This window comes from Emys orbicularis, chromosome 1 (genome assembly GCF_028017835.1).
Source record: "Emys orbicularis isolate rEmyOrb1 chromosome 1, rEmyOrb1.hap1, whole genome shotgun sequence".
Lineage (NCBI taxonomy): Eukaryota > Metazoa > Chordata > Testudines > Emydidae > Emys > Emys orbicularis.
Genome location: NC_088683.1, coordinates 120,766,136 through 120,793,271, shown reverse-complemented (window position 1 = coordinate 120,793,271; position 27,136 = coordinate 120,766,136). Strand labels below are relative to the sequence as shown.

At 40.9% G+C, this 27,136-nt stretch overlaps 1 protein-coding gene across 3 annotated transcripts in view; it reads left to right on the top strand.

Moving 5' to 3' along the window:
- The window catches only part of EPS8 (EGFR pathway substrate 8, signaling adaptor), a 78,382-nt gene extending 55,236 nt beyond the window's left edge, over positions 1 to 23,146 (top strand). For all 3 annotated transcript variants that reach the window (XM_065411684.1, XM_065411675.1, XM_065411692.1), the window contains 4 exons: positions 10,116 to 10,347; positions 13,994 to 14,174; positions 14,915 to 15,044; positions 23,033 to 23,146. In XM_065411684.1, the coding sequence (XP_065267756.1) occupies positions 10,116 to 10,347; positions 13,994 to 14,174; positions 14,915 to 15,044; positions 23,033 to 23,146 (657 nt within the window). The remainder of the gene's footprint in view (positions 1 to 10,115; positions 10,348 to 13,993; positions 14,175 to 14,914; positions 15,045 to 23,032) is intronic.
- The last annotated feature ends 3,990 nt before the right edge of the window (positions 23,147 to 27,136 follow it).

Sequence of the window (27,136 nt, the reverse complement as noted above, 5' to 3'; positions counted from 1 at the left end):
CTTCTTTTAGTAATATTTCCAGTGGAAATATAGTAGATACAATAATTGTGCATTTTAATCCTGTCCTCCTAAGCACCCAACCCCTCCCAGCTTAGTGTTGTCCTCAAACTTTATAAGTGTACTCTCTTTGCCATTATCTAAATCATTGGTGAAGCTATTGAACAGAACCGGACCAGGACCAATCCCTGCGGGACCACACTCAATATGCCTTTCCAGTTTGACTGTGATCTCCCGTTTCAGTATTACTGAATCTTCATTTCTCACCCCCCCAAAAAAAGTTTCAGCCAAAAAATGTGCCCAGCTCTAATTGATTGTGTAGTACAGTTGAACTCAGAAATCCACTGGGATTCCTCAAGGGCTGTTGTTGGATATGGTGGTGTTTAATATCTTGATAAATGACCTAGAATAAAGCAATGATAAAATTTACCAAAGGTACATGTGTAGGATCAGTGGTTCACACTGGAAATACCCCCAGGATCTTCAAGGAATTTAATGTTGACAATTACACATTTTATGCCATTTGCAATTCCGAAGAATTGCAAAGCATTTATCAGACTTTGTCAGTTAGAAATCAGTTAGAATGTGCTGTATATCAGGTAGATGCTTTCACTTCTCCTATATTGCAGCTATTACTCCTGGGGGAATTCTGTGCCAAAAAATTAAAAATTCTGTGGACAATATTTTAAAATTCTGCATATATTATTTATCAAAACAACACAATATAATCACACCAGTTGAAATAAATTACCAAAATAATTCAAAGATACCTGCGAACAAGTATATCTGTAACAATAAGACAACAAAAAAGATTCAGGAAATGTTTTTTGTCAAATAGATTCCTTATTAGACATATCAATACAGAATTTTGAGTAATAATTTATTTAAACTACAATACAGAATGCATTTTTGCACCCCACAGAAACAATGCAATGGCTTGGGGGAGGTCAGGGGTAACAGAGGAGCTGAAGTAGAGAGAAGTAATTGCTGGGTAGGAGCCCTGGAGTGAACCTGGAGGGTTGTTGGGTATGGGTGGGAGAAGTATGGAACAGGTTTTTTTTTTGCAGGAGAGGGATTGTTAGGGAGTTAGGGACCACCCCATGCAGACCCTGGCTGACCCCTAGCTTCTCCCGTTCAGTCAGGCACATCTGCCCCTGTCTGCGTGTCCCTGCACCCCCACTCAGCCAATCCCTGCCCTTATGCACCCTCTGCCCTGTGCCCATGTGTCCCAGCCACCCCTGCCCCTGTGTGGCCCTGCACCTCCACTCCCATTCAGCCCCCCACCAGCCCTTCTGAACCCCAGTGTATGTGACCCTCCAGCAGCCTGTGTGCCTCACTCTGTTACCTCCCCATATCCCATGCCTCCTCACCTGGCCCCGTATGCAGGGGCTTTGAGGACTGCAGCCTTTCTTCCTTGCTATCGGCTGCTGACTGCTCTGGCCAATGAGCTGGCTGCCCTATGTTCTGGCACCACAGCAGCCCCTGGTGGGCTAAAGGTACAACTGCAGCGTCTCTCCAGCAGAATGTATTTTCTGCGGGGGACATGAATTCTGTGTGTGTGCAGTGCTGCAGAATTCCCCCCAGGAGTAAACCATAACAGAGTTGGGCTTGGTCAGTATTAAAAGGGAGATCTCCAAAGGAAAATTCAAGTGCTGTAGGAGTGTTTGAGCTTATTAGGGATTTGTCATGATTATAGAGCTAGCTGCACCTCTCTCCCTTTTTTGGTCTCTGAGAGCACAGGTGCTAGGCCTCATGCTCCTACCTGTCTTAGGGTGGAATTTCACAATTACACCATTCTTAGACTGGGCTCTAGGCTACAGTAGCCTGTATATCAACCATCATTACCCAGCAGGTCCAACTGGGTTTGGTCACCTGCACTTCAGGAGCCAGTGACAGAACATTCTTCTTAAAACCAAAGTGTGTTTATTAGCAAACAGAACAAAGCATTAGAGAATTCTGTCTCTTCCCTCTCCATTCCTTTTTCATCCCTCAGTACTTCTCTCTAACCATTGCAATCCTGTGGAAAACAGCAGTATGTCTGACTTGGCCTATATATTGAGACACAATCCTGGCCACTAGTTTCAAGATCTAAGCACCCGTGCACATATAGTCTGGTGTGGTGGAAATAAAACCCTGCCTGCCATGGATTGATCACACCTGCTTGGGTTTACCTGGTCCCTCAATGAACCTTATCTGCCTTAGGGCAGGCCTACACTACGGGGGAAAGTCGATCTAAACTACGCAATTTGAGTTACATTAGTAGCATAACTGAAGTTGACGTAGCTTCGATCTACTTACCGTGGGGTCCACACTATGCTATGTCGATGGGAGACCCTCTCCCGTCGACTCCCCTTACTCTTCTCATTCTGGTAGAGTACCGGAGTTGACGGGAGAGCGATCTGTGGTCAATTTAGCGGGTCTTCACTAGACTCACTAAATTGACCCCCGGTGGATTGATCACCACAGTGTCGATCCACTGGGAAGAGGAGACAAGCCCTTAGTTTTACTTTAGCTGGCAGATATAGTCATGCTACCAAACCTTTTGGGCTTTATAAACTGGTAAATTGGATTCCATTTTAACAATTCTAGTTAAATCGCCTCAAATGTTACAGTTTCAGCAAGAACAAATTTTAATGTCCTTTTTTTCCATTCAGAACCCCTAACACACATTTAAACAATTAGAATCAGAGATGATTAGGCTACTAAACACTTAGAAGCTTACACTATAATACTGTAATGATGCACAGTGTCTCCCTGATCTCACCTGAAGAGTTTTTTTTAACCATAAAGAGTAGATGCTGTTTGTATCTATTCAAAGGTACCTTTTAAAGCAAAATGACTAGAGTGTCATTCATTTTTCTAGTGTTTTTCTTAATAACTTCCTAAAGAAAATGTTACATTTTAAATTCTTACCAGTCATTCTGAGGATCCTTACAAGAGAAGGCAAACGTTGTGCCAACGAACCTACCTTTTTGTTTGCTTTTGCATGTGAGCACCAAGGTAGAGCTCTGTTATCCTCCTCTAGGACAAATGTCTTTTATATTCCTTGGAATCTACCATGAAGCCTTTCTTTCAAGTCTTATTTTTTGTTTAGCTATTGGCTTAAACTATTTCTCTGTGACTTCCCCCTGACACTGAGCATTTGTGCCCAAAATTCATGTCTGTTGCCAGCTGCTCTAGATACCGATGTACTTATCTATTGCCAACTGTTAACTTCCCTGTTGATTGTGAAGTGTACTGTAACAAAGGGAAACACATGCCAGGTGCTCATTTGGTAGTGGCCAAAGAGGAGATGTCATTTTGAACTGAGCTAGTATCCCTTTATATTATTCCTTAATAAAATGCTGTTCTATTAAATTTGTTGCCATAAAATGGGTTATTAGTGATTGAGAAGATGCCACTTTTCTATGAGAGTCAGTACTGATCCAATTCTGCATTATGTTATAAGGGGGCACTTAGCTGATATAAGTGTTATTGTTTGGATGTCCTGATATTTAAGTATGTCCTGATTACTGAGAGTGGTTCAAATTTCCCATTTAGTACTTTTTTCAAGAAATGGGAAATTAATCTTGACAATCCTGGCCAATACCACCCAACCTAAATTCTCGTTCTAGGTCTAGCTGTCTGCAGTGTTCTTCACTTCCTGCCCTAAATAGTTATGTATTGCTGCTATGCACTGTTACACTGCTGCTGTGTTTCATCTCAGAGGTAGTTAGTAGTCTGAGAGTGCAAAGCGATTTTATTTTGTATCTGTGTATATATATATACAAATCACATATGGGGAGAAGGAGAGTGTGTGTGTGTGTGTATTTGGACAATAAGTCATCTCAATAAAGCACCAATGGATCCCCTGGGACAGAAGTTGATGTACATGCACAAGATTTTTATCACAAACTATTAATCCCTAAAGCAAAACATTTCTCTGAGTATATTTTTTCCCTGACTGCACTGACAGAATGCAGCTATCTGCATCCAGGTGTGTGCGCTGCCATCCAGTTTGCAGTTTTCTTTGCCTCTTCTGGTTTTTCTCTTGACTCTCTTCTCTATATACAAGCCTTACCGACAGTTTCTCTGCTCCGAAAGTACTATCAGTTTCTTTTATGGTTTAATATATCAGCTTGCACTAAACAGGGCTCCCACTTTGACAGCTTGTTTTCTGCCTCAGTTGGCTTTTTCAGATGCACTGTTGGCATCGCTTCTCTTCAGCTGCTTATGCTGGCACAAAGGTATCACCGTTCTGTGCCCTCTGTCACTGTGTTTGAGAGGCGTCTGATTCTGTCCCACAGCCAATACTCTTCTTTGATAGCCTGATTTTCTATTTATTATTCTTTAATAATGTATTAATTTGCACTGTGGTGGCCCCTGGATGCCCCAGTCACAGGGCTGGTCTATGTACAATTTTTGTACCCCTTAAATTATATTGGTTTGAGGTTAAAGTGATACAACCCCCCGAGAGCGTGAACAAAGTTATACTAGTATATAGATGTTAAACGCTAACCTATACTGGTATAGTCTACATGGGGAAATTTACCAGCATAACTACACCTTTATATTTATGCCACTATGACTCCACATGTTGACGCTCTTATTCCAGAATAAGTGTGCCCACATGGGGAGTTATATTAGTATACGTTATGGTGTTGTATTAGTATAGTTATGCTGGTAAATTTCCAATTGTAGACAGTCCCTTACTCCCGTAAATGTAGGGGAATAAGTTATATCGGTATTATATTAGCACCTTTCTACTGATACAGCTGAATCGACATTAGAGACGTATACCATTTTAATTATTTCAGTAGAAAAATCACACCTATCATCAAAATAGTTAAGTCAGTACAAAAACTATGGGTAGACCAGACCGGTGGCCAGGGCCCCACTGTGCCAGATGCTGTACACCCGCATAACAAAAATATAGGTCTGATCCATGGAGCGTATCTTTTCGGGGGGAGGGAAGGGGATTTTGAAAAGGACATGTAATCAGAATCCCTACTGCCTAGAATCATCATTAGTCAGTGATGCCAGTTTTAAACTAAGGCTTCAGGTGAATCTTCATTACATGTTTCTGAAAACAAAGGAAAGAGATGAAGTTTCTTTGTGAAGTTTTATGATGTGAGTGCGAATTAACCTGATGCTTTGATGTAACATAGGAATTTATAGCATGATTAACTCTTAAGTTGAACTGCTTTGGGTGTATTATAGGTATGTAAACTTACGTACCTTGTAATGAGACACATTGTTGAGGTTCTTTATAGTACACAAAAACAAGGAAACACAAAGGACAAAGTGTGTAATTAGCTCTGAGGCTTACTAAAAGGATACTGGAAGAAAGCAGTGTGCAACATAAAACAAAGGAAACGTTATTCTTAGTTCAATATTTTGGCTTGCAATATGTGAAATGTGTTTTGGAACATTTTCCAAAAAAGTGTAACCAGTGTTAGAGCTAAATTCTGGTCTTGATTTTATGCCTGGATCCCACTACTTCAGCGAGAGATACTTGCATGTGAAATTTGGCCTTAAGTGAATATTAAGTGCGTTTGTGTACAGACACACAAACTAATAAATTGCAGTATCTCAAGTATCAGGAGAAATGGCTATATTTCCTTCTTTTTTTTTTTTTTTTCTTGTCTGACAATGCAGCCGCAGTGACATAAGTTGTGCAAACACTTCATCTTACACGAGAACATATTTAGGAAGATTAGTTACTTGAATAACTGACCAGTATAAGTGATAAAGTGTTATAAAGAGAGAAGGAGGGGTGTTGCTTAGTGAAATTTATAGATCCACAAGGACTGTATATTTCTATTGACTGCTTAGACTGAAGTTAAGTGTTTGGGGGGTGAGCTTGTACATAAACTTGGCTATATATATGTCATGGTTTGAACATATATATTCTGTTTTGTTGATGAACATGGCCAAAATATACATAGAAAATATGATGCTTTCATATTTGGTGTTCTGGCAATGATCAAGAAGTGGAGTTGGGATCTTCATTGCTTAGATAAATAAGTTATTGTGCTGGAATGTGTGTCTGAGGAGAGATTAGAACAAATGGTGCAAAACCAAGATTCTTGACAAAGTAGCCTCCACCGTGATGAGGCCTTTTTTGAGATCTTTCCTTTTCATGTAAAATACAAAGTTCTCCTGTAATAACCTAATTCCAGTGCCAGCAAGTTTTTCTGAAATACATGGGGCCAGATCTTCAGCGTATGTAAATTAATGGAGATATATCAGTCTGTATCAGTTGAGTATCTGGCTCATGATTCTCTGGAAAACTAGGGCTTAAGCCAGCAATGTACTAAGCATTCTGGCCATGATCCAGCAAAGTACTTATGCATGTGGTTTACGTTAACCATTTGAATAGTCCCATTGACCCCAGTTTCTAGGTTACACATCCTTTTCAAACGTATCCCTTTTTAAAGAGCCCTGGCAGGTCTGATGCAATACCCAAATGGTTTAACTAAGAATGAATATGAAAATGAGTAATAGTGCACTGTTCAAAATTAGTAAGTATTCCCTAGATGTAGTTTCTGAATCTTTGTCTATTTCAGTTTAGGTTTCTTACCACCTGTTTTAATGTCTGTTTATTTGGATGTGAAGTGTGAAAAGATACGTTAGATGAGTACTAGCCACCATACATTTGGTTTCATATATGTATGTTAGGTGACCAACTTTTCACCTGCTATTCTAAAGAAAAAAATAAGAAAGCCAGCTGATAAAGTATGCAGTCATTGGTATCAAAAGCTAATTAATGCCACTAATGTCTTTTTTTAAACTGCTGATGTGGTTGAAGTTCCAATATTGTGCTAACCATCTCATTTGATGTAATTTACTCCATTTTCCTCACAGCAATTACTGGGAGAGCTTTCAGAGGTAACACAAATTGCTATTATATGTTACTGATTTTCGAAAATGTCTCTTTGTAGGCTGAATCTTTTGGGTTGCATTGTTTCAGAAATTCAATAGTGCATACTTGTTTCTTTCATAATGATAAATGAAGATAACCTGATGAATGAGTAGAAGAGGTCTTCAAAATACTTTAATTTTTTTAAAAAATTGAGTAAACTCAGTTTTAGTACACAGTTGGTTTTAGCACATGATTGCACAAATTTTGGAGTATGTTTTATGTAGTTCCACTTATAAATGTAGAACTTGAATGGTTTTCCCTGTTGGATTATATTTTCTTTCCAAATAGGAAACTGATAGTTGGTCTCTTCTATGGGCATAGTGCTTGTGGGATGGCTCATTTGACAATGAAAGTGTCCAGGGATGTCAAATAAGAGTTACACCTGGTATTCAGTAATCCCTGCATTGAGGTTTGACTGTGGTGATGATGAAAGTTGATGTTTTGCTTTTTAATGAACCATTCAGTACCATCAAACCAGTAATGCTTTTTTCCCCGTGTTAAAAGAAAACACGAATCACATTGTGGGGATAGCAGTTTGGCATTTTTAAATCTGTGAGCATAATTTAATTATTTTTGAATTTCGTTAAAACATTTTACTCTGATACTTATGAAGTACTTAAACAAATTCATTAACTCATCTGCTGATGTATTAATTTGCCACTTTATGTTTCACCTAAAGAGTAGCTTTCTGTTTGTTCTTTCATATTCATATTCCACTTTTGTGGTGGTCATTATATTTTTAAAGGCAATTATTGGCATCACACCCAAATGCTATAGCACAAAAAATGTCAAGCATATGAATTCCTGTAAGCTTCCCACATTGGATTGCACAAACCAAACAAAAAATAATTGTAAGGTAATATATTAAACAATAAAATTGCATGAATCAAAGTAAAAAATCTTTTATGGGGAACATATTTAGGAAGATCTGTTAATTTAATAACTGACCACTATAAATAATGAGAGACTGCCACAGAGAAATAGAGGCGCGTTTCTCAGTTTAATCTATTAGCTTTGAAACCAATAGGACAGATTCTGAGCTGTTGTAAATCAGCATAACTCTGCTGGAGCTAAACTGATTTACACTCTGTCAAGATCTGGACCCGTATATTTTTGGGTTAAATTTCTCCATTTTGGCATTCACGCATAGGGGCAGCTGGTTAAAATTAATGGAAAGTCGAATGTTCAAATATTGTTAAGGCACTGATGTGCTAATATTTTAACACGTGGTTCCCACAAAGATTTCTCTACTTAATCTGTGATAAACCCACCTGTCCTGGGGGGATGGAGATATGTGCTCCAGGAAGGATTGAGGCCTGGGGAGTTCACTCATTTGTTTTGCCCGCTAAAAATAAAACAACTTCTCATAACTAAGAAGGCATCACTACTTTATATTAATATGTACTGCTAGAAATGCCAATACTTTGCTCCTGCAAACTATACAGAGTATATTGCTAGCATATTGCATTGTTCAGCTTGTACAATTTGCAGGGGACATGGCAATGTAGATTGCCACCCATCCAGTTTTCACCATTCGGGTTTTGGCTTGTGTGTCTGGGTGCCATTTGACAATCCCTGATGTCCAGGTTTTTATCTGGGGGGGTGGGGAGAGGTGGAGCAGGGGGGCGGGGCCTCGGGTGTCCCATTAGAAAGGGGGCAACCCCAATTTTGTATGAGTGAGTAAATGTATCTTTCCTGCAAACCCTTTTGGAAAATACTTTCCGTTTAGTACAATCTGGTACATTCTAAAAAAGAAATTGCTCCTCAAAATTGTTTTTGAGCCAAATAATACATCTCAGCTGCAAGAGTTGATGTAGCATATTGTGGCAGGTGGATCAACACAAAGAGGGAGGAAAATAACCACAACGCTTCCCTACAGTTTGATGGCAAAATTGTAACAAACACCCACAAAGGCATCACTGTGTTAAAGAAACAGACTTAAATCATAACACAATTGAAAACACGGTAGAAATGCGAAGTTGTTTAAATACAGATATGAGTTTTTGTCTACACAAGCTAAAGAACGTGTGTTAATTTTGCTGAATTGTTTGTTTCGAGGAAGAACACCCCAAAAAATCTGAAAAATTGAAATGTTTTGGTTTGACACATTTGAAATTAAAGCTTTTGATTTTTTATTCAAAACAACTTTTCAGTTAAAAATTTCCTTTAATTTTGTTCATAAAAAACCTACAAAATATAAAAAATGCTCAGAATCAAAACAAGAGATTTCATTTTGAGTTGAGTGAAACTTTTCATTTGACCCAAAACAAAACTTTTTAAAAAAAAAATGTTTGGGCTTCCTAACAATTTTGTAAAATGTAATTTTTGGTTCAATTGGAAATGACTCCCTCCCTCCCCACCCCCCACTTCCCCAAATTGCCAGTGAACCAAAAAATCCACTATTCATCCAGATCCAGGTAGGTTCACTTGGTGAACGATATGGCCTATGTTTACGCAGAAGGTCAGAGTAGGTAGTCATAATGATCACTGCTAGATGTGGGGTTTTGGCTTGGCCTGTTGCAAACATAGGAGTCAACAGCAAAGTGCAGATTAAAGGCAAGCTTTCCCAAGACTTGGGTATGTTTGACCTAGGATTTTTGTTTACCCAGCTCTTGTACATATGTTTAATCAGGTAAACTCCAGATACATGTCTCAGAGGCCACTCAAAACCTTCAGATAACAGGAGTTTTGGATTTAAAAAACTAATTTTAGACAAATTTCATATTTGGAGGAAAGAAATGAGTTCTGTATAATCAATATTGGGATGACACCATGCCAACTGCCTAAAACGGTCTCTTTGGAAGAGTGCATGGCGAGAGAGAGGCCATGGACATCCAATGAGAGAGTAGTACAACTTGGTATATAAAACCATCCAGGCAACTCAAAACAGATATGGATGGAATCTGCTCATAACTTTGGCCCTCTTACCCAACTGTGGCGTTGGCAAAAGGAGATGTTGGTGATGGTGTTGGGATAATCAGAGTTTATCCTAAATAGTAAGACAGATGGACAGACAGACAACATTGAGAATATTGATGCGAAAGTAAGCTTTTTGGAAAAGTGCAGCTGTATATCTGACAAGTAGCATGCCTTTCTGGGATAAAATGAGATTGCTGACTGCAACGTACGCAAGTGCTTTCCTGCAGAAGGTTTGTCTTTTGAACACTGAGGGATTTTATGGTGCAGAGCTAATTATGTGTTTGCCTCTCTTCAGAAACAAAGGATGGATTATGTTCTGAAACAACCCGATCCCAGTCCTGCTGCTCCATCACCACCTCCGACACCAGCTCCAGTTCCTGTCCCTCTCCCTCCTAGTACACCAGCACCTATTCCAGTTCCTGTGCCAAAAGCACCAGGAACCATTAGTCGCCAAAGCAGCACCTCTAGTGAGAGCGGTGGTATCATTATGCGTGACAGCCAGAGACACAAACAACTTCCTGTGGATCGTAAGTTTCTTCAAAACAGCCAGAAAAGCTATTTTCCACCATTTCCATCCATTTTAGCATTTTAAAAATCACACTTTTCATGTTGTCATTTGATATTTGGCTTTTACCATAACTTAAAAAAAAAAAAAAATTCCATATTACCTGGTGATCCTGTCCAGTAACCAGGCTAAGCAGGGGTGGGACAGTTCCATACTTGAATGAAAGTTGTCCGAGGAAAGTAGCTAAAGTAGTAGCTGCAAGAAGTGATGTTTGGGGATTCTCCCTCTTAATGTGTAGTAGCCTGATGCTTTAATGTGATAAGGAGCAGTGGCGGCGATACTGTCTTTCAGATGAGACAAAACTAAGGTCACTTCATGTCATTAAAGACCTCATGACACTTATTGCAAAAGGGTGTCAACTGTCTATGTATCACAGGCTACATCTACACTTACACACGTCGCTACATGCCACAGTGAAAGGCAGGCTGCTTACACAGTTGTCACTGTGTTGTGGAGCCCCACACGCTGCAGTGAAAGGCTGTACAACAGCTATTACCTCCAACCCCAGAGGTGGCTGCATGTTAGCGGTGGAAAAATGTGATTCCCTGTGTGTTATTTTGGGAAAGCTTTGGGGATCCTTTTTGAATAGAAAACATTATAAAAATGATTGTGATATATTTGAAATAATTTAGTATCAGTCTTGATGTATTTTTGTGTTCAGATATATAGCAGTGTATTCCAGCATGCGAAGTGCCATGCTAGTATTCTGGGAAAAGTTACCCTTTCCTTTAATGCACATGGTTGCTGCTGTCCTTGTTTTCAGCATTTAGCAAGCAGTTAGGGCTCTCTGACAGGAGGCAGAGGCTAAAACTGCAGAAGAACAAGCAAGGAGTTAATTTCTTATATTTTCCTGGCTTGACTGAGAGCACGTGGCCTGAAATTATGGCAGTTCTTTAACAAGAGCTCCCTGGTAATCAAGGAAGAGAGATGGAAGAGGCTGGCTACTGGAAAACTCACAAATATGTACATTTACCGATGACATTTCCAAGACCTTTTCCCCTCTGTTAGGACTTGGTTTTCTAGAAGTGTATTTATGTTACACTAGTTACAACACTCAGTCTGTTTTGTAGAAAAGATATAAAATTGTCAAGGGGTAACATTTTTCAGAAGTGTCTTAGGCATGGCATGTAGGAGGCTGAACTCAGTGAATCTATGGGATTTAGGCTAACTCCATTTTAAAAATGGGACTTAGGCACCTCAGTCACTTATGTGCTTTTGAAAATGTCACTCTGGTTCTAACATGTCTCGGGCTAAGGCCCTAGGAAGATCTGCCAAGGCGTTGGCAAGTTTGAGGATTTGAAGTTTGCATTACAAAGTAGGAACCATAATGTAACTGAAGACTGAGTCCCCTAAACATGGTTGAAATTGTAACATAGACAGGCCCATAAGTGAACTTCAGTATCTCTACCAACCATTCAGACCCATATGTCAGGAGATTAGAACTAGGGGACAGTTGACACAGCACTTTATCTAGAACATGACGCTGGATCCAGCATTGTATGGATGTTATCTCAAGTTCTGCCCAAAACAGTGTCTTAAATGGCATTGGTTCTCCACTTGCGAAGTAACTCCCTGCTCTCCATGTGTCAGTATATAATGCCTGCATCTGTAACTTTCACTCTATGCATCTGAAGAAGTGAGGTTTTTACCCACGAAAGCTTATGCCCAAATAAATCTGTTAGTCTTTAAGGTGCCACCAGACTCCTTGTTGTTTTTGTAGATACAGACTAACACGACCACCCCCTGAGACTTAAATGGCATTTGTAACACAGGGCTGCTGTGTCCCTTACTGTGTATCCCTCGAATCAGAAGGGTTTTTTACAGTAACATAATTCCAATAATTGAGCAGTTTTACATATGTCTAAAACCAGCACTTTAATAGTGTAGTTGAGAAATCAGACACTCTGATTTCTTTCCCCAGAATTGAAGAGGAGCTCGGTGTAGTTTGAAAGCTTGTACCTTCCGCCAGCAGAAGTTGGCCCAATAAAAGATACCTCACCTACGTTGTCTCTAGTTTACAAGTAACTGTTACAAACTGAAAAGGTGATACTGAAATGAGATCTTAAGTGATTTGGCTGTTTGTGGGTTGACAGCTCTTCCCTTTTTTTCCCCACTCTCTGGCATGGCAAAAAATCCTAGCAACATTTCTGGTAAAGTTGTACTAATGTCCATGTTTAGTTCTCTGAGAGAGCTCTCCCTTCCATGTTCCCAGTAAGTGAGAAACATGCCTTACTGAATAAACACATTTTTCAGTCTTCAGAGCTAAATCAATAGGGCATCTTTCATTTGACCTATTGAGACAAACTGTCGTGCACTTTGAACTTAACTTCACTGAGGCCCATTATGTCCTTTCCTTCTGGAACAGACTGACTATTTAAAGAAAAGCTCTAAGAACTAATTTAGCCATTAACTAATGGGGCCAAACGGATGTGGATTCAATGTCCTACAGAAATATTACTTCAGCAATGAAAATCCCTCAGAGTTAAGCCTCTCTCTGCATTAGCTGTCATTATCACCACAAGGTAATATTGCACCTACACTATGAACTAGATCTACAGTTTCATTTTGGGGACAGTTTATTCATCTATCGGAATAAGTGAGTTGTCACTTAAAGGGCCACAGAGATGATAGCTCATAAGCATGAGGCAGGTCTTCAATCCTTAGAAAATAATTCCAATACTTCCTTCCTCTGAGGTTGTGTTCTGAGTTAGTGCTCCCAGCCAAAGCATATAACCTTCCAGAGAGGTACAAATTTCCGTTACAGATTTGACCCAGTGCACATCTGGTTCAGCTTGCTGTACACTAGAGGCCAATGCTGGAAGCTTCAGAGAAGCAAAATTTTGTTGGGTGGAAATTCTGGAGAATTTGGTAAATATCTTGCTAATTTCCAATGACCCTAAGCACCAGTATCTTAGTAAGGTTCACTAAATACCCCTTAAAATTTCAGCAGTGATACCATTTAAAATAAAAACAAACTGCTGTTTTGCTCTCTCTTATAATTTGTATCTACCCCTTCTCCAAAACACCCATTGCGAAAGTGGATTTAAATAGTGACAGTCGCTTGCAGAAGGAATGCAGTGAACGCTAGGGATGGTCAAAAATTTTCCATCTGAATTGTTTTTCAACTGTTTTTCCCCAAAATGTGACTGTTTCCCACAGCCAGTGTCAATGTTTTGTCAGAAAATTAAATGCCCCAAACCCAAGTATGTTGATTTGGAAGTGCTGCCACAGTGCCTTATGGGAATTGTTGTTCAGCTACTGCACGTTTGTGCCCCTTCTCATCTACAGCCTGGACATCTCCCCTGCAGCAGCAAGGTCTTCCCCCACTCCCTCTTTTGGTTTTTGTTTGAAAATTTTCAGTATTCAAAATTTTGCAGAAAAAACCCAAATATTCTGTGGAAAATTAAACAAAAGTGATTTTTTTTTTTCATTTTTATCAAAATTTTCCATGGAGTAGAAAAAAATATTTTTTGACCATCTCTAGTGAATGCTTTTTTTGTTTTAAAAACAGAGTGTGGTGGTATTAAGAGCAAACATGCTTTTTTCTCAAAAGCATCTTTTAAAAATAGATTCCCTGTTGTGTTCATCTTTCTTGTCTCTCTTTTTAGGTAGGAAATCTCAGATGGAAGAGGTACAGGATGAGCTTATTCACAGGCTTACCATTGGCCGGAGTGCTGCCCAGAAAAAGTTCCATGTGCCACGACCAAACATACCGGTAGTTAATATCACTTATGATTCCTCTGCTGAGGATGTGAAAATGTGGTTGGAGTCAAAAGGATTCAGCCCAGTGTAAGTCTGAGGATGAACTTGGGGAAACTCTCTAATTTCAGAATACTGTATAAAGGGAAATAAACTACAATTTTTCAAAAGAGACTAGGATTTTGACTATCTAACTTGTGGTGTTTTCCAGATTTTCAGAATGTGCTGAGTACTCCCTCTGAAAATCCATTCCCCTTTAATACGGTGTCTTAAATTGAGCCCCCAAAATATTGAGTCACCCAGAACCACAAGTCACTCTTGAAAATGTTGTCCACGTTTACACTGATTCTAACAAAAGGAGATCAGATTGCACCTCCTGTCGGTGACTGACTTCCATCCTAGTAACCTGTAAATCTCATCTTCAAAATTAGAAACTCATTTCACCCAAAATGGGCCGAGCGCTACAAGGTGCTGGTTTTTTACTACAGGGTTCCACTTTAATGGGTGATAAGGGCACTTAACCCCTTGCAAAGTCAAGGAAAATATTAGTGGATTTGACCAGTTTTGAGGTACTAATGTTGAGTACCTCAGCATCAGGGCCAGCTCTAGGTTTTTTGCCGCCCCAAGCAAAAAAAAAAACAACCTCCGAAAGCGCAACTGCTGAAGAAAAAAAAGTGACCGGGGTGCCACCCCTGGAATTGTGCCGCCCCAAGCAGAAGAAAATGGCTCATGTTTCTCAACTCAACTGGTGGATTTTTATTTATTTTTATTGTGCTTCCCACAGAACTATAAAATCTTCTGGTGTTCACTCTCTGCTCTGCCTTTTTTAGGACTGTCAATAGCCTTGGAGTGCTGACAGGGGCTCAGCTTTTCTCTCTCAATAAGGATGAATTAAAGACTGTTTGTCCTGAAGGGTCTAGAGTCTACAGCCAAATTACTGTACAGAAAGCTGCATTAGAGGTATGTCTAACCCCTCCCATCAAAATGGCATATACTAGCTGGTAAACATGAACAGTTCTTAGGTTGGTAGGGTTCCCAATCTCTAATCATTAGCAGTTAGGATGAGATTTTCAGGGGTCAGATTATCCTACACCTACTGTTAGGGTTCTTATGCCTTCCTCTGGGGCATTGGATGCTGGCCATTATCAGAGGTTAGATGGACCACTGGTCTGATCCAATATGGCAATTCCTATATTCTTCTGACTGTAAAATCAGAGGTGATTCCCCCTCCTTCTGATCTTCATCACTCATTTTGTCCTTCTCTCCTGTTCTCTGCTACCTTCATCTTCCTTTTCTCCCCATCCTCTAGCACAGTGGTTCTCTACCAGAGGTACGCATACACCTGGGGGTACATCAACTCATCTAGATATTTGCCTAGTTTTACATCAGGCTACATAGAAAGCAGTATCAAAGTCAGTGCAAACTAACATTTCATACAATAACTTGTTTATACTGCTCTATATAGTATATACTGAAATGTAAGTACAATATTTATATTACAATTGATTTATTTTATAATTATATGGTAAAAATGAGAAAGTAAGCAATTTTTCAGTAATAGGGTGCTGTGACACCTTTTTTGTATTTTTAGGTCTGATTTTGTAACCAAGTAGTTTTTAAGTGAGGTGAAATTTGGGGGTACGCAAGACCAGTCAGACTCCTGAATGGGGTACAATAGTCTGGAAGGTTGAGAGCCACTGCTCTAGCAGGCTGCAGCCATTACAGACTGAAATTCTTCCTTTCTCCACTCTCCCCACAATGACATTCCACCCACTAGTGGGACAGTGTTTGGAAGGACAAACAGACTTGATGCATTTTGTAGTGATGGTAATGTGTGCTTATAGCCAGCCATTTTGCATAGATAATCAAGAATGTATTCCTTCTTAGAAGGGATCAGTTGAAGATTAAGAAATGTGATAATGGTGGTGAATAAGGGCTATCAGATCACTGTGGAGAACCATAAGTAATTATTGATTGACATTTGTGTGTGTGTATACACATGTCCTCCCCTCCCCTACTCCCCCATGATTTGTAACTTTATAAAGCTTGACATTTACAACAGCTTTTTGTGATAGAAGACCTCATGAATAAATTTAGATGGGAAATTAGAAGAAGGTTTCTTACCACTCGAGGAGTGAAGTTCTGGAAGAGCCTTCCAATAGGAGTAATGGGGGCAAACAACCTAACTAGTTTTAAGATGGAGCTTGATAAATTTATGAACAGGTTTACATGATGGGGTTGTCTACAGTAGCAGGGGACTGGATTCGATGACCCAGGAGGTCCTTAGCAGTCCGGTGTGCTGTGTTCCTGTTTTCAGATGTGCTAAGCATTCCCATCTCAGTTAGACTTGTGGGTACTCAGCACTTTAGAAAATCAAGTCCAGTGATACCTGTTTCCCTTGGATTGGACTGAGCTGATACCACCTGCTGATTTGGCATAGGAAACCAAATATCTATTGGATAGTAATGATTTCCAATCTCTATCTTCGTCATCTTGTTTGAACTGGTAACCTTGAGGTGAAATGTTCCTTCACCAGTCACCAGAGCCATGCATGCCACTACAAGTGCTGGCACTGTGGGAGACAGTCTCAGCAGAGAAGCAAAAAACAGAGTGAGCCATGGAGACCAAATATAAACCTGAAAGTGGTGAACTGTCCAGTTCAGGGTTGAGGCAAATTAGCTGGGCAGTATGGGCAAGTAGGCACTGTTGCTACTCTATATGTAATTTTAGTCTTCCACCCTCAATTCAGCACTTGAAAATGGCCACAGCCAGAATGACTATACTGGAAGAATGCCTTGCCCATTGTGTTTACATGTATTATATTTTTGTGTTTTACTTACTTTGCCTATAGCTTCTATACTTTTATTGGAAAATAACAAACCCCCCACTCTCAACCACTTGGATGTATATGGGAGGGAATAAGTTACTTAAAATTAATTATACCCACATTTACTTTTACTATGGCTTTTTTAATGTCAATATGTTTTGGAAATTATCCTCTAAGGAAACGTACCCAGTTTTAAAATACAGTAACTCCTCACTTAACGTTGTAGTTATGTTCCTGAAAAATGCGACTTTAAGCGAAATGATGTTAAGTGAATACAATTTCCCCATAAGAATTAATGTAAACCGGGGGGTTAGGTTCCAGGGAAATTTTTTTCACCAGACAAAAAACTATATATTATATAGATTTACACACGGTATACGTTTTAAAGAAACAATTTAATACTGTTCACAGCTACGATGATTGTGAAGCTTGGTTGAGGTGGTGAAGTTAGAGGGTGGAAGAGGGAGGGATATTTCCCAGGGAATGCCTTGCTGCTAAATAATGAACTAGCACTCGGCTGAGCCCTCAAGGGTTAACACGTTGTTAATGTAGCCTCTCACACAAGGCAGCACGAACATGAGGGAGGGGAGAAGCATAGCAGACAGACACACACCTTGTGTGTGGGAGAGAGATGCACACTGCCCCTTTAAGTAAGCTGACCCACTCTTAAGAGCATTGTCTTTTTAAGTGGATCAGGAAGTTGACAGCAGCTGCTGCCCCAAGCGCTCTCTGTCACTCTCCATCCGTGTCCCCTCTCTGCTCTATATGGAGAAGGGGTAAGCGGGGTGCAGGAGCAGGGGGGAAGGGGACACCCTGACATTAGCCCCCCCTTCCCCCCTGCACAGCAAGCAGGAGTCTCTGGGAGCAGCTCCAAGGCAGAGGGCAGGAGCAGCACATGGCAGTGGGGGGAGGGACAGCTGAACTGTCGATTGCTAGCCTGCTGGGCGGCTGCAGCACAGGGAACTTAGGGGAGCGGGGAGCTGATAAGGGGCTGCCAGTCCACCCTGGTTCCAAGTCCCCACCAGCTAGCTGCAATGGGCTGCTCTTCCTGCAAGCAGTGGACAAAGCAGGCGGCTGCCAAACGACGTTAGACGGGAGCATTGCACAACTTTAAACGAGCATGTTCCCTAACTGATCAGCAACAAAACAACGTTAACCGGGCCGACTTTAAGTGAGGAGTTACTGTATAATGTTTATTACACAAGATGATTCAGACACTTGGCATATGAATAACACAACTGTAGACATCCACACACCTCACAGTTGTTACAAAGTGGGTACAATACTGGTTTGATAGAGGCAGTCAAGGAAACAGGAAACTTAAACACTGATTTGTGAAAGGAATCCCCCTGTTAATAGTTTATGCTGTCAAAGGGCATGGTGGTGTCCTATAGGGAATTAAATTTACTGTGGAGATGAACTATGAGCAGATGTGGTCTTTCTTGTTGCATATATCTAGGAAAATATTCTTGTGTTCAATGGATATTAATTTGAAAATTGAACATGTATCAGGTTAGTAGAAGTCTCATTCTCCCTCTGTGTTCTGGGCTTTTTTCGCTCGCCTTTGGTTTCTGTTGTTTCTTCATTCTTCAGGAATTTGAGTGGTCCAGGCTTGTCTATTAAGATTATCTGCAAATGTTAATATGCAGGTATTGGAAGTTTAACAAGGAGGTTGATCTTTTTTGTTGGTTTCTGTAAGGCTTAATTAAAATTCAGTCTCCACTTTATCATTTGACTTTGAACTTATTAAATTAAAATTTAATCTTTTTTTGGAATATGTGATGCTTTAACCCAGGGGCGGGCAAACTGTTTGGCCTGAGGGCTGCATTGGATTTCGTAAATTGTATGGAGGGCTGGTTAGGGGACGGGGTCGTGGCCCGGCCCCCACCTCTTATCTGCCCCATCCAACCCCCTGTTCCCTGACGGCCCCTCGGGGACCCCTGCCCCATCTCCACACCCTCGCTCCCTGTCCCCTGACTGCCCCTGGGCCCCTGCCGCCCCATCCAATCCCTCCTCTCATTCCTGACGCTCCTCCCCCGCCCCCAAGACCACTGCCCCATCCAACCACCCCTTCTCCCTGCCCCCGGACCCCCTGCCCCTGACTGCCCCCCGCCACCCCATCCAATCCCCCCTCCTTCCTGACTGCCCCCCGGAACCCCTGCCCCCATTCAACCCTGTTTCCCCCCCAACCACCATCCACACCCCAGCCCCCTGACCACCACCCCGAATTCCCCTGCCCTCTATCCAACCCCCCTGCTCCCTGCCCCCTTACCGCGCTGCCTGGAGCACCGGTGGCTGGCGGCGCTACAGCCACGCCGCTGGTGCCACAGCCACCACCATGCAGCACAGAGAACCGGGTCAGGCCGGGTTCTGCAGCTGCACTGCCCCAGGAGCTCGCTGCCCCGCCGCCCAGAGCATTGCGCCGGCAGCGGAGTGAGCGAGCTGAGGCTGCGGGGCGGGGGGCGCTAGCCTCCTGGGCCAGGAGCTCGGGGGCCGGGCAGGACGGTTCTGCAGGCCGAATGTGGCCCGCGGGCCGTAGTTTGCCCACCCCTGCTTTAACCCCTCTACTGATGTCCTACTGGGAACATTTGATCACCCTGAAGGAGCATGTTTTTTTCTGTGCATGTCTGTCCTGCCTCCAAGAGCATGTTGTTACTTAAATTGCAGAAAGCCAGTCTGCTTGCAATTGAATGGCAGTGGCCATTTCTGAAACATTATCTTTACACCAGCTAACAAAAATGAGCTGTCTTGTTCTTAAAAGATAAAGAAATATGTTATCACTCAAACTGGAAGCAATTCAAATAATAAAAGTTTTTATAGAGCCATGTAAAATTGTTAAACCAGTGTAGCCCATGACATACAGACTAAGCACAATTAACTCTTTTCTATAAATGTCTGAATAGCCATTGGGTTATGAGTTTAGCCATACAGATGTAGCTAATATATAAAACAGATGATTAGATTCCATGTACTCTAGATTTTGCATCCTGTGTCTAATACTTGTGACCTGTGTATCAGAGGAATTGACTCTTAAGTCAGTGTAGGTACAAACAACATCCCATGCTGGACTAAGTCTGGATCCACCCAAACAACTTCCTCTCCAGGCTTGTCCAAAGACTGCTCCTTGATCCGTGTCCTCTCTGTGATGCAGGGGCGCTCCCAAACTGCGCACCAGATTCAGGGAACCTGCCTTAATCCTCCTCTGCGTAATGGCTAATTCTTCAGTTAAGCGGTGAACTAATGCCTTAAACTTAGGCTACTGTAATTCAGTAGTTGTACCTGTAGGAAAAATAATATGCTAAGTGCAATAATTTAAATGTCTGTTTTGCTTTATCTTCTGCTGAATGTTTTTTGATCAGTCCTGCACCTCTGATTGTTCTGCAAATCCTCCATTCTCTCCTTTGAATTAAACCAGAATTCAAAAGTAGAAGAGAAAGCATAAATGTTTAGGGCTTTCTGTGGCCACACATAAACATGGTCTAAAGAGAGTGAAAATCAAGGGAGGAAGGTGTTCTGGATTGTTTTTCCCCTAAGGGGAGATAAATGGTTTCTTACAAAAATTGTTACATTGAATCAACTTTTTTCCTATTTGTTTTTAATTTTTTTTAAAAAGTCTAAAAAATGGAAAGCATAAATTGCTGGTCTTGAGCAGCATGCTGTAAAAAGAATGGCTCTCTGCCCAAAGCAAAGTGCCTGGAGTTGTGAGATCTGGGTTTTGTTCATGGCTTTGCTACAGACTCGAGTGACTTTAGGTAAATCACTTTGAGTTCAACTCTGCCCACACAAAACTTAAGCACAGTGGAGAAAGGGGTGCTGATCACAGCTCCCTGGGGCTTTCTGCCCAGCCTCAGGCTAACAAATACTTCAAGGGGTCAGCTTTAAGGTATGTAGCGCATCGGGCCCAGCAAAAACTAGCCCTGCCATTCTCTCTCCACTTGCCACACCAGGCAGTGCAGCTCCAGCAGAGAAGGCAATGGCTAGAGGTGGAAGATCAGGCACAGTAGGTAGCATCCACCTGCTTTATGCTAATCAGACATTCTCCTCTGCATAGAGAATTTTCCCAGGGTTTCTCCAGACAGCTTACGTTCAGTTTTCACCACTGATGCAATGCAAAATGAACTTAGTGCACCTGAGAATTGTTTGGCCCTTCATCTGCCTTGGTCTCAGTTTCCCTGTCTGTAACATGGGATTAATAACAGTTGCCTCCCTTGCAGGGATGATTTTTGTGTTAAATCCTCTGTTGAAAGCAGTATAGAAGTTCAAAACATTATACTTTTACATTGTCTATTTTCCTGATTACCCCCAACATGTTCCAGTTGATTCCCTTTCACATCTCCCTTAATGGGAACTATGAACATGCCTAAATACAGAAGAATTAGACATCCTACCCCCCCACCCAAGTGGAAAATGATGCCTGATTTTTCTAATATGCACAACATGTTGCCCAGCAGTTAGCTTTCGCAAAATAGCTTATTGGATAATACCCTGTAATCAGTCTAACTTGGCATAAATTGTAAAGAGCTATAATTAAGAACCAATTCAAGAATTGTTTACCTATCCTTTGCATAAGGAAACTGTTGCTAGCCTCATATGACGCAGACTTCCTATCAGTGATGAGGAAGGTTAAGATTCTCCTAGTTCTTAGGGTAATTTTGTTACATAGCTAGATAAATAGTGGGTCTGTATCCAACTGTGTAATCTACTAATCTTATTCAAAGTAATATACAGTGTGGAAGTTTCCAATATAATTAGCATGTGTGCTTGCATACTAATGACTTCATTCAAATTACCAAATGGTCTGTACGCAGAAGAGAAACACAGAGATTTGCTCTAGTTTCTCCATAAATGTAGAATGGTAAGAACATAATTTTTTAACTTCATCGAAATTGCTTTTCAGGCAACGTTATTTGGGTTGGTTAGATGATATGGATCAGTCCAAACTGCACTGTCATAAGTGCCAAATCCATGTGCTAAAATGTTTATACAGCAGGTAAAATGGGTAAATAAAGTGGGGCTCCTATTTAGGTTCCAATCCTGCAGACACTTGTGTGTGTTCAACTTTACACCTATGCATAGACTCATAGACTTTATGGTTTGAAGGGACCATTATGATCATCTAGTCTGATCTGCACATTGCAGGCCACAGAACCTCACCTCCCACTCCTGTAGTAGACCCATAACCTCTAGCTGAGTTACTGAAGTCCCCAAATCACGGTTTAAAAACATCAAGTTACCGAAAAGCCACCATTTATACTAGTTTAAACCTGCCCCATGCTGCAGAGGAAGGCAAAAAGCCCCCAGGGTCTCTGCCAATCTGACCTGGGGGGAAATGCCTTCCCCATTCCAAATATGAAGATCAGTTAGACCCTGAGCAGGTGGGCAAGACCCACCAACCAGACACCCAGGAAAGAATTCTCTGTAGTAACTCAGAGCCCTCCACATCTAGTGTCCCATCACCGGCCATTGGAGATATTTGCTGCTAGAAGTTGCAGATTGGCTACATGCCAGTGTAGGCAGTCTCATCACACCATCCTCTCCATAAACTTATCAAGTTCAGTCTTGAAGCCAGTTAGGCTTTTTGCCCCCACTGCTCCCCTTATAAGACTGTTTCAGAAATTCACTCCTCTGATGGTTAGAGGCCTAAATTTGTTGATGGCCATTGACTTCAGTGGTACTGTACATGTAAAATTAAACATATGGTTGCAGGATTGAGGCCTTAAGCTCCTAAATAAATTTAGCCAAAAAGGATGAAATCCTGGCCCCATTGAAGTCAATGGCAAAACACCTATTGACTTCATTGAGGTCAGGGTTTCATCCCTGAGTACCAAATAGCTTTCGTTGACATCAGAGCTGAGGATGCTCAGCAGTACTGAAAATCAGGCTGAACTTATTTAGAAGCCTACAACCCTCATTCGGGAAAGCATTTAAGAATATAGTTAAGTTCCTCACTATGTAGGACATCACTTAAGTGCTGTCCTGAATGGGCCACTTTACATATCAGGGCCTATATGTGGATTTAAGACCTAACGTTAAGCCGTCTGTCTTATTAAAATCTTGGCTGAAAAGCCTCATCCTGTTGCTAGAACCACAAATTAACTTGTTTTCTCCTTTTCATTTTTAGGCTAACAATGGTAGCTCAGAACTACAGGAAATCATGAGAAGACGACAAGAAAAAATTAGTGCAGCTGCCTCAGATTCAGGAGTGGAATCTTTTGATGAGGGAAGTAGTCACTGAATGTCTTTTCCTTTTAATCCCATTGTCCTTGGCATTATTCCATCAAGCTTTGTTTTAGGAAGCAATGAAGGGGAATGTCTGATTTATTATTATTTTGTAGACATAACTTGTTGCCATAAAGAAACCATGCAATTGGACTTGACAGAAGTACCCACTGCTAGACGTTCTTGGCACTTGAGAAAACCCTTACACCCAAACATGAGTTTTAGCCTTGTGGAATTAACCATTTCATGCTCTTTGTGGATAATCAGAAACACATTGCTGCTTTTGATTTATTCCAGTGAAGCTGAGCCAGCAGTAAGACATACTTGGCCTTCAGTAATAGAAGAGTTTAAATTCCCTCTGTCGCTGTAGTCTGTGATTCACTCCTTTTGTCTCAGTCTCATGCTCTGAACAGCAGGATGTTCAGATTTATTTAAAAGTTCTTGATGCCAGCAATCAAAGACGTTAGAATGCAAACAGCAGTTCAAGCCTTCGGAACATAGGCTGAATTTTTCTTGTACCTCGTGCAAGGTGCTTTATTACTAATGAAGCTGTTGATAGCGAGAGAATATATTCTGTACTTTGATTTTATTTCTGTTTCACTGGTTACGAACCATACTATTACACAGGAATAAATAGAAAACATTAACACACAAGTCAGCTTACAAAGGTAGTCAGACCTGCTTTTGATAGCCATAACGGTATTCACAGTATTTTTTTTAATAGACTTGCATTTTTGTTGGTAACTAAACTAGTCAAAAGGAAAATGTAATCTAGACTCTTTTTTTTGGTGATGATCCTAAATGTCAAATTTTCTGTATGTATTAAAAAAAAAAAAAAAAAAAAAAGGTTCATTTATAAATTTAATCTTTTGAAATATTATTGATTCCAGGGGGGAAAAAACACTTTCCAGCAAATGTTATTTTTGGAAACACAATTTTTGTCACAAAATATTCTATTGTTTCACATGTATAAAGACTGACACGTCATTTAGAAAGATTTCATCATCTAGTTTCATTAATTTTCATAGTGCCTTTTTCACATGATTCAGCTGAAAGTCTGCAATAAACAGTGTTTGATGTATGTTAAAGAGTTGTATCTTTGTTGTTACAAAGAGGGAGTTGAGGCTAGGAACCATTCCAGATTTTGTGCTTCGATTATGCTCTTTATATACATACTAGAAAAATTGTCTTTTGTAATCAGTGCTCCATTTTTCATAACATGATAAGCCCACATCTTAATAATGCCATTCATCCCAAAGCACCTTTATAAATGCTTTTGCTGTGTGTGTATTAAATTTAAGTAGTGTCTACGCTTGTCACTCAAATGCAGTCATCTTCAAGGATGGAGAACACAAAGTATTGGGGAATGTCCCTGAATGGCTGCACAAAACTATTTTATGCAGGCAAAGTCTTTGACATTTAGCATTATAGCGTAGAACTAGCATCCTGTCTTAGCACAATGGGTCACCTTGACCGGGTCTCTAAACACAAACTCTTTAACTCAACACACTGATGGTACCCCAGTCTTCTACAATAGTGCAGGTTTCCTGGTCTTTGTCCAAGAAATGTCATCCTGTTGTAGGTGTTCTCTTGTGGGCAATGAATGACTGACAAAATACTCTTGCACCTTGCTTTATTTTACATAGCTTCCAGCAGATCAGAGTAGTAAAATTTTAGGTAGGTCTTTTGGAAACTCAAAGAATGCTCACTACTGTAAAATGGCACAGAACAGTTATATCCTCCTCATTGATGGCAGTCACAAGTTTACATTTAGTTTTCATATCCTTCCTCAGGTTTATTTGATCACTTATGGACTGATTCACTTTTGGCCAAAAGGTAATGTCCACTGTGAAAGAGCGGGAACACTGTTCTAGGTGCCGAGTCTATGGCTACACTAAAACACCTGCAGCTGGCCCCTGTCAGCTGACCAGGAGCTGGCCTGCAGGCTGTACAGCTGTTTGTGAGGAGGGGAGGACTCCAGCCTGAAGCCAGTCTCAGAGCCCAAGGTCCAGTCACAGCCTGAACATCTACACTGCAATTTTATAACCCAAGTGAGCTGACATGGCCCAGCTGAGTGTTTTAGTGCAGTTGAAGACATACTCGGAGAGAAGGAATAAGCTGCATAATCCTCCTTTTACTATGGTAGCTGCTCACAGGTTGGAAGGAGGCCACAACAATGACGTCTATGGAAAAAATCATCCTCGTGCTATTTAGGGGACAAGAAATGAGCAAACTGAATAGCTGATCCCCACACAATTGCAAGCTATAATTGTATGGCATTATCTATGCTAAATTAAAGTGCCCATGTGTTCGCTGCATTGCATTTAGGAAGGTATCTGCTTTTGTTAAAATTACTCTGAAGATGTAAAAGTTCTGTGGGGACTTGCCCACTTAACAGCTGACTGTCACTTCTGCTCACTTTGCCCTAGGGGGAGAGAGAGGCAAAAGAAAACCACTTTGAAACTACACAGGTTACCCAATGTTTGTCAGTTAAACAGCACTTGACTCAGGCAAAGTGGTGATTTAGAACATATTTATGTTTTTATTATAACTGTGCTTTGGAGAATTTAGACTCCAGCCTTTAATTTTAGGGGCAAATCATAGATGCAGGTTGCACAGTAGCAGTGTACACTGAAAACACTGATTTGTTAGACAGAGCTCAAGGCAGGAAAGCACTTAAGCCTGCGCTGACCTTCCTTTGCTTTCAGGGGGAATTAAGCACATGCTTTAAAGTTAAGGTCATCCCTGGTCAGCAAAGGAACCTCCTTAGGTACATGCTTTAAGGACTTTTCTGGATTGAGGCCTCAGTGCTTTTAAGATGAGAGGAAAGAAGCCAAGAAAAACAAACATGATTAGTGTAAGTATTTGTAAACAGGCAGCCCTGTATTCGGAAGCGTGTTCTTTTGTGAGAAATAAAGACAAATTGTCATTTCAGAGGGATATTTGTGAACAAGCGACTGGTTTTCAACTTCCCTGCATGCACAGTCATATTGAAACAAGTAGCTCTGGACTTCGCTCAGGAGTAAGGCCAACATCATAAGAACAGGTTGATAAAGAAAATATTGGTCTGGCAAATTACCAAGGTTGCTATTGAAGAGTTGATTGAAACCTCCTGTTTCTGAATGCGGGGAGCAAATCAGGCCCACGCTTCCCAGGGGCATGCATGTTTGTGCATTGCATACACAAAGTGGGGTCTTCATGTATATACATACAACCCTAACGTGTATCTATTTAAGCTATCAAGTATGTGTTTGCATGCTTATGGGTGCTCAATCTTATTTGATCCCCTATATTCATCAATCTCCCTTTATATCATCCACATTCTATGGATGGGTAATAGTTGCTCCATTTATGTTGTACTACTGCTGCAGCAGGAGAACATCAACATTAGCAGGCTATAGCCCTTGTTTCTCTGTTTCTTATGAGTGGTGGTGTAGCTTAGAGAATTCCTTAAATTCTGATGTCTGTCAGAATGTGGGTCAAAAGAACTTGACTATATCTATATTACAGAATTGCACAGTGTAGAAACAACAGAGAAGCTGCCAAAAGTAACAATGGTAGGTTAGGTGAATGAGATACAGCTTGTTTTCACACAGGCTCCTTTAAAACTTCTATAGAAGGGACTGGTAAGGCTTATTTGAGTAAGGAGGTCAAACACAAGATTAAGCACCATTCATCAAACTCCTAAAGTGCAAATAGTTTTGTAGTATATACAGTGATGATTTGAATTGAAATTGAGTAACTTTAAACCTACTGTTCCTTTCTTAATTAAAAACTGGGGCAACGCAAGGGACATAAGCCAAAAATCAGCACTTGCACATGGTCTTAGAAGATTCCACAAATTTCTGCCTTAGCCATGACAACTTCATCACTGCTATAAGTAGTGTGGCGAGGTTAAGGAATTGTTTCCCACGCCTATGCCCCCTTAGGCTTAGGCATCACTGAGCTAGCAGGTAAAGTACTGTCTGTTTAGTATGGCTAACGTAGCTCCCTCTCTGGTTCTGGA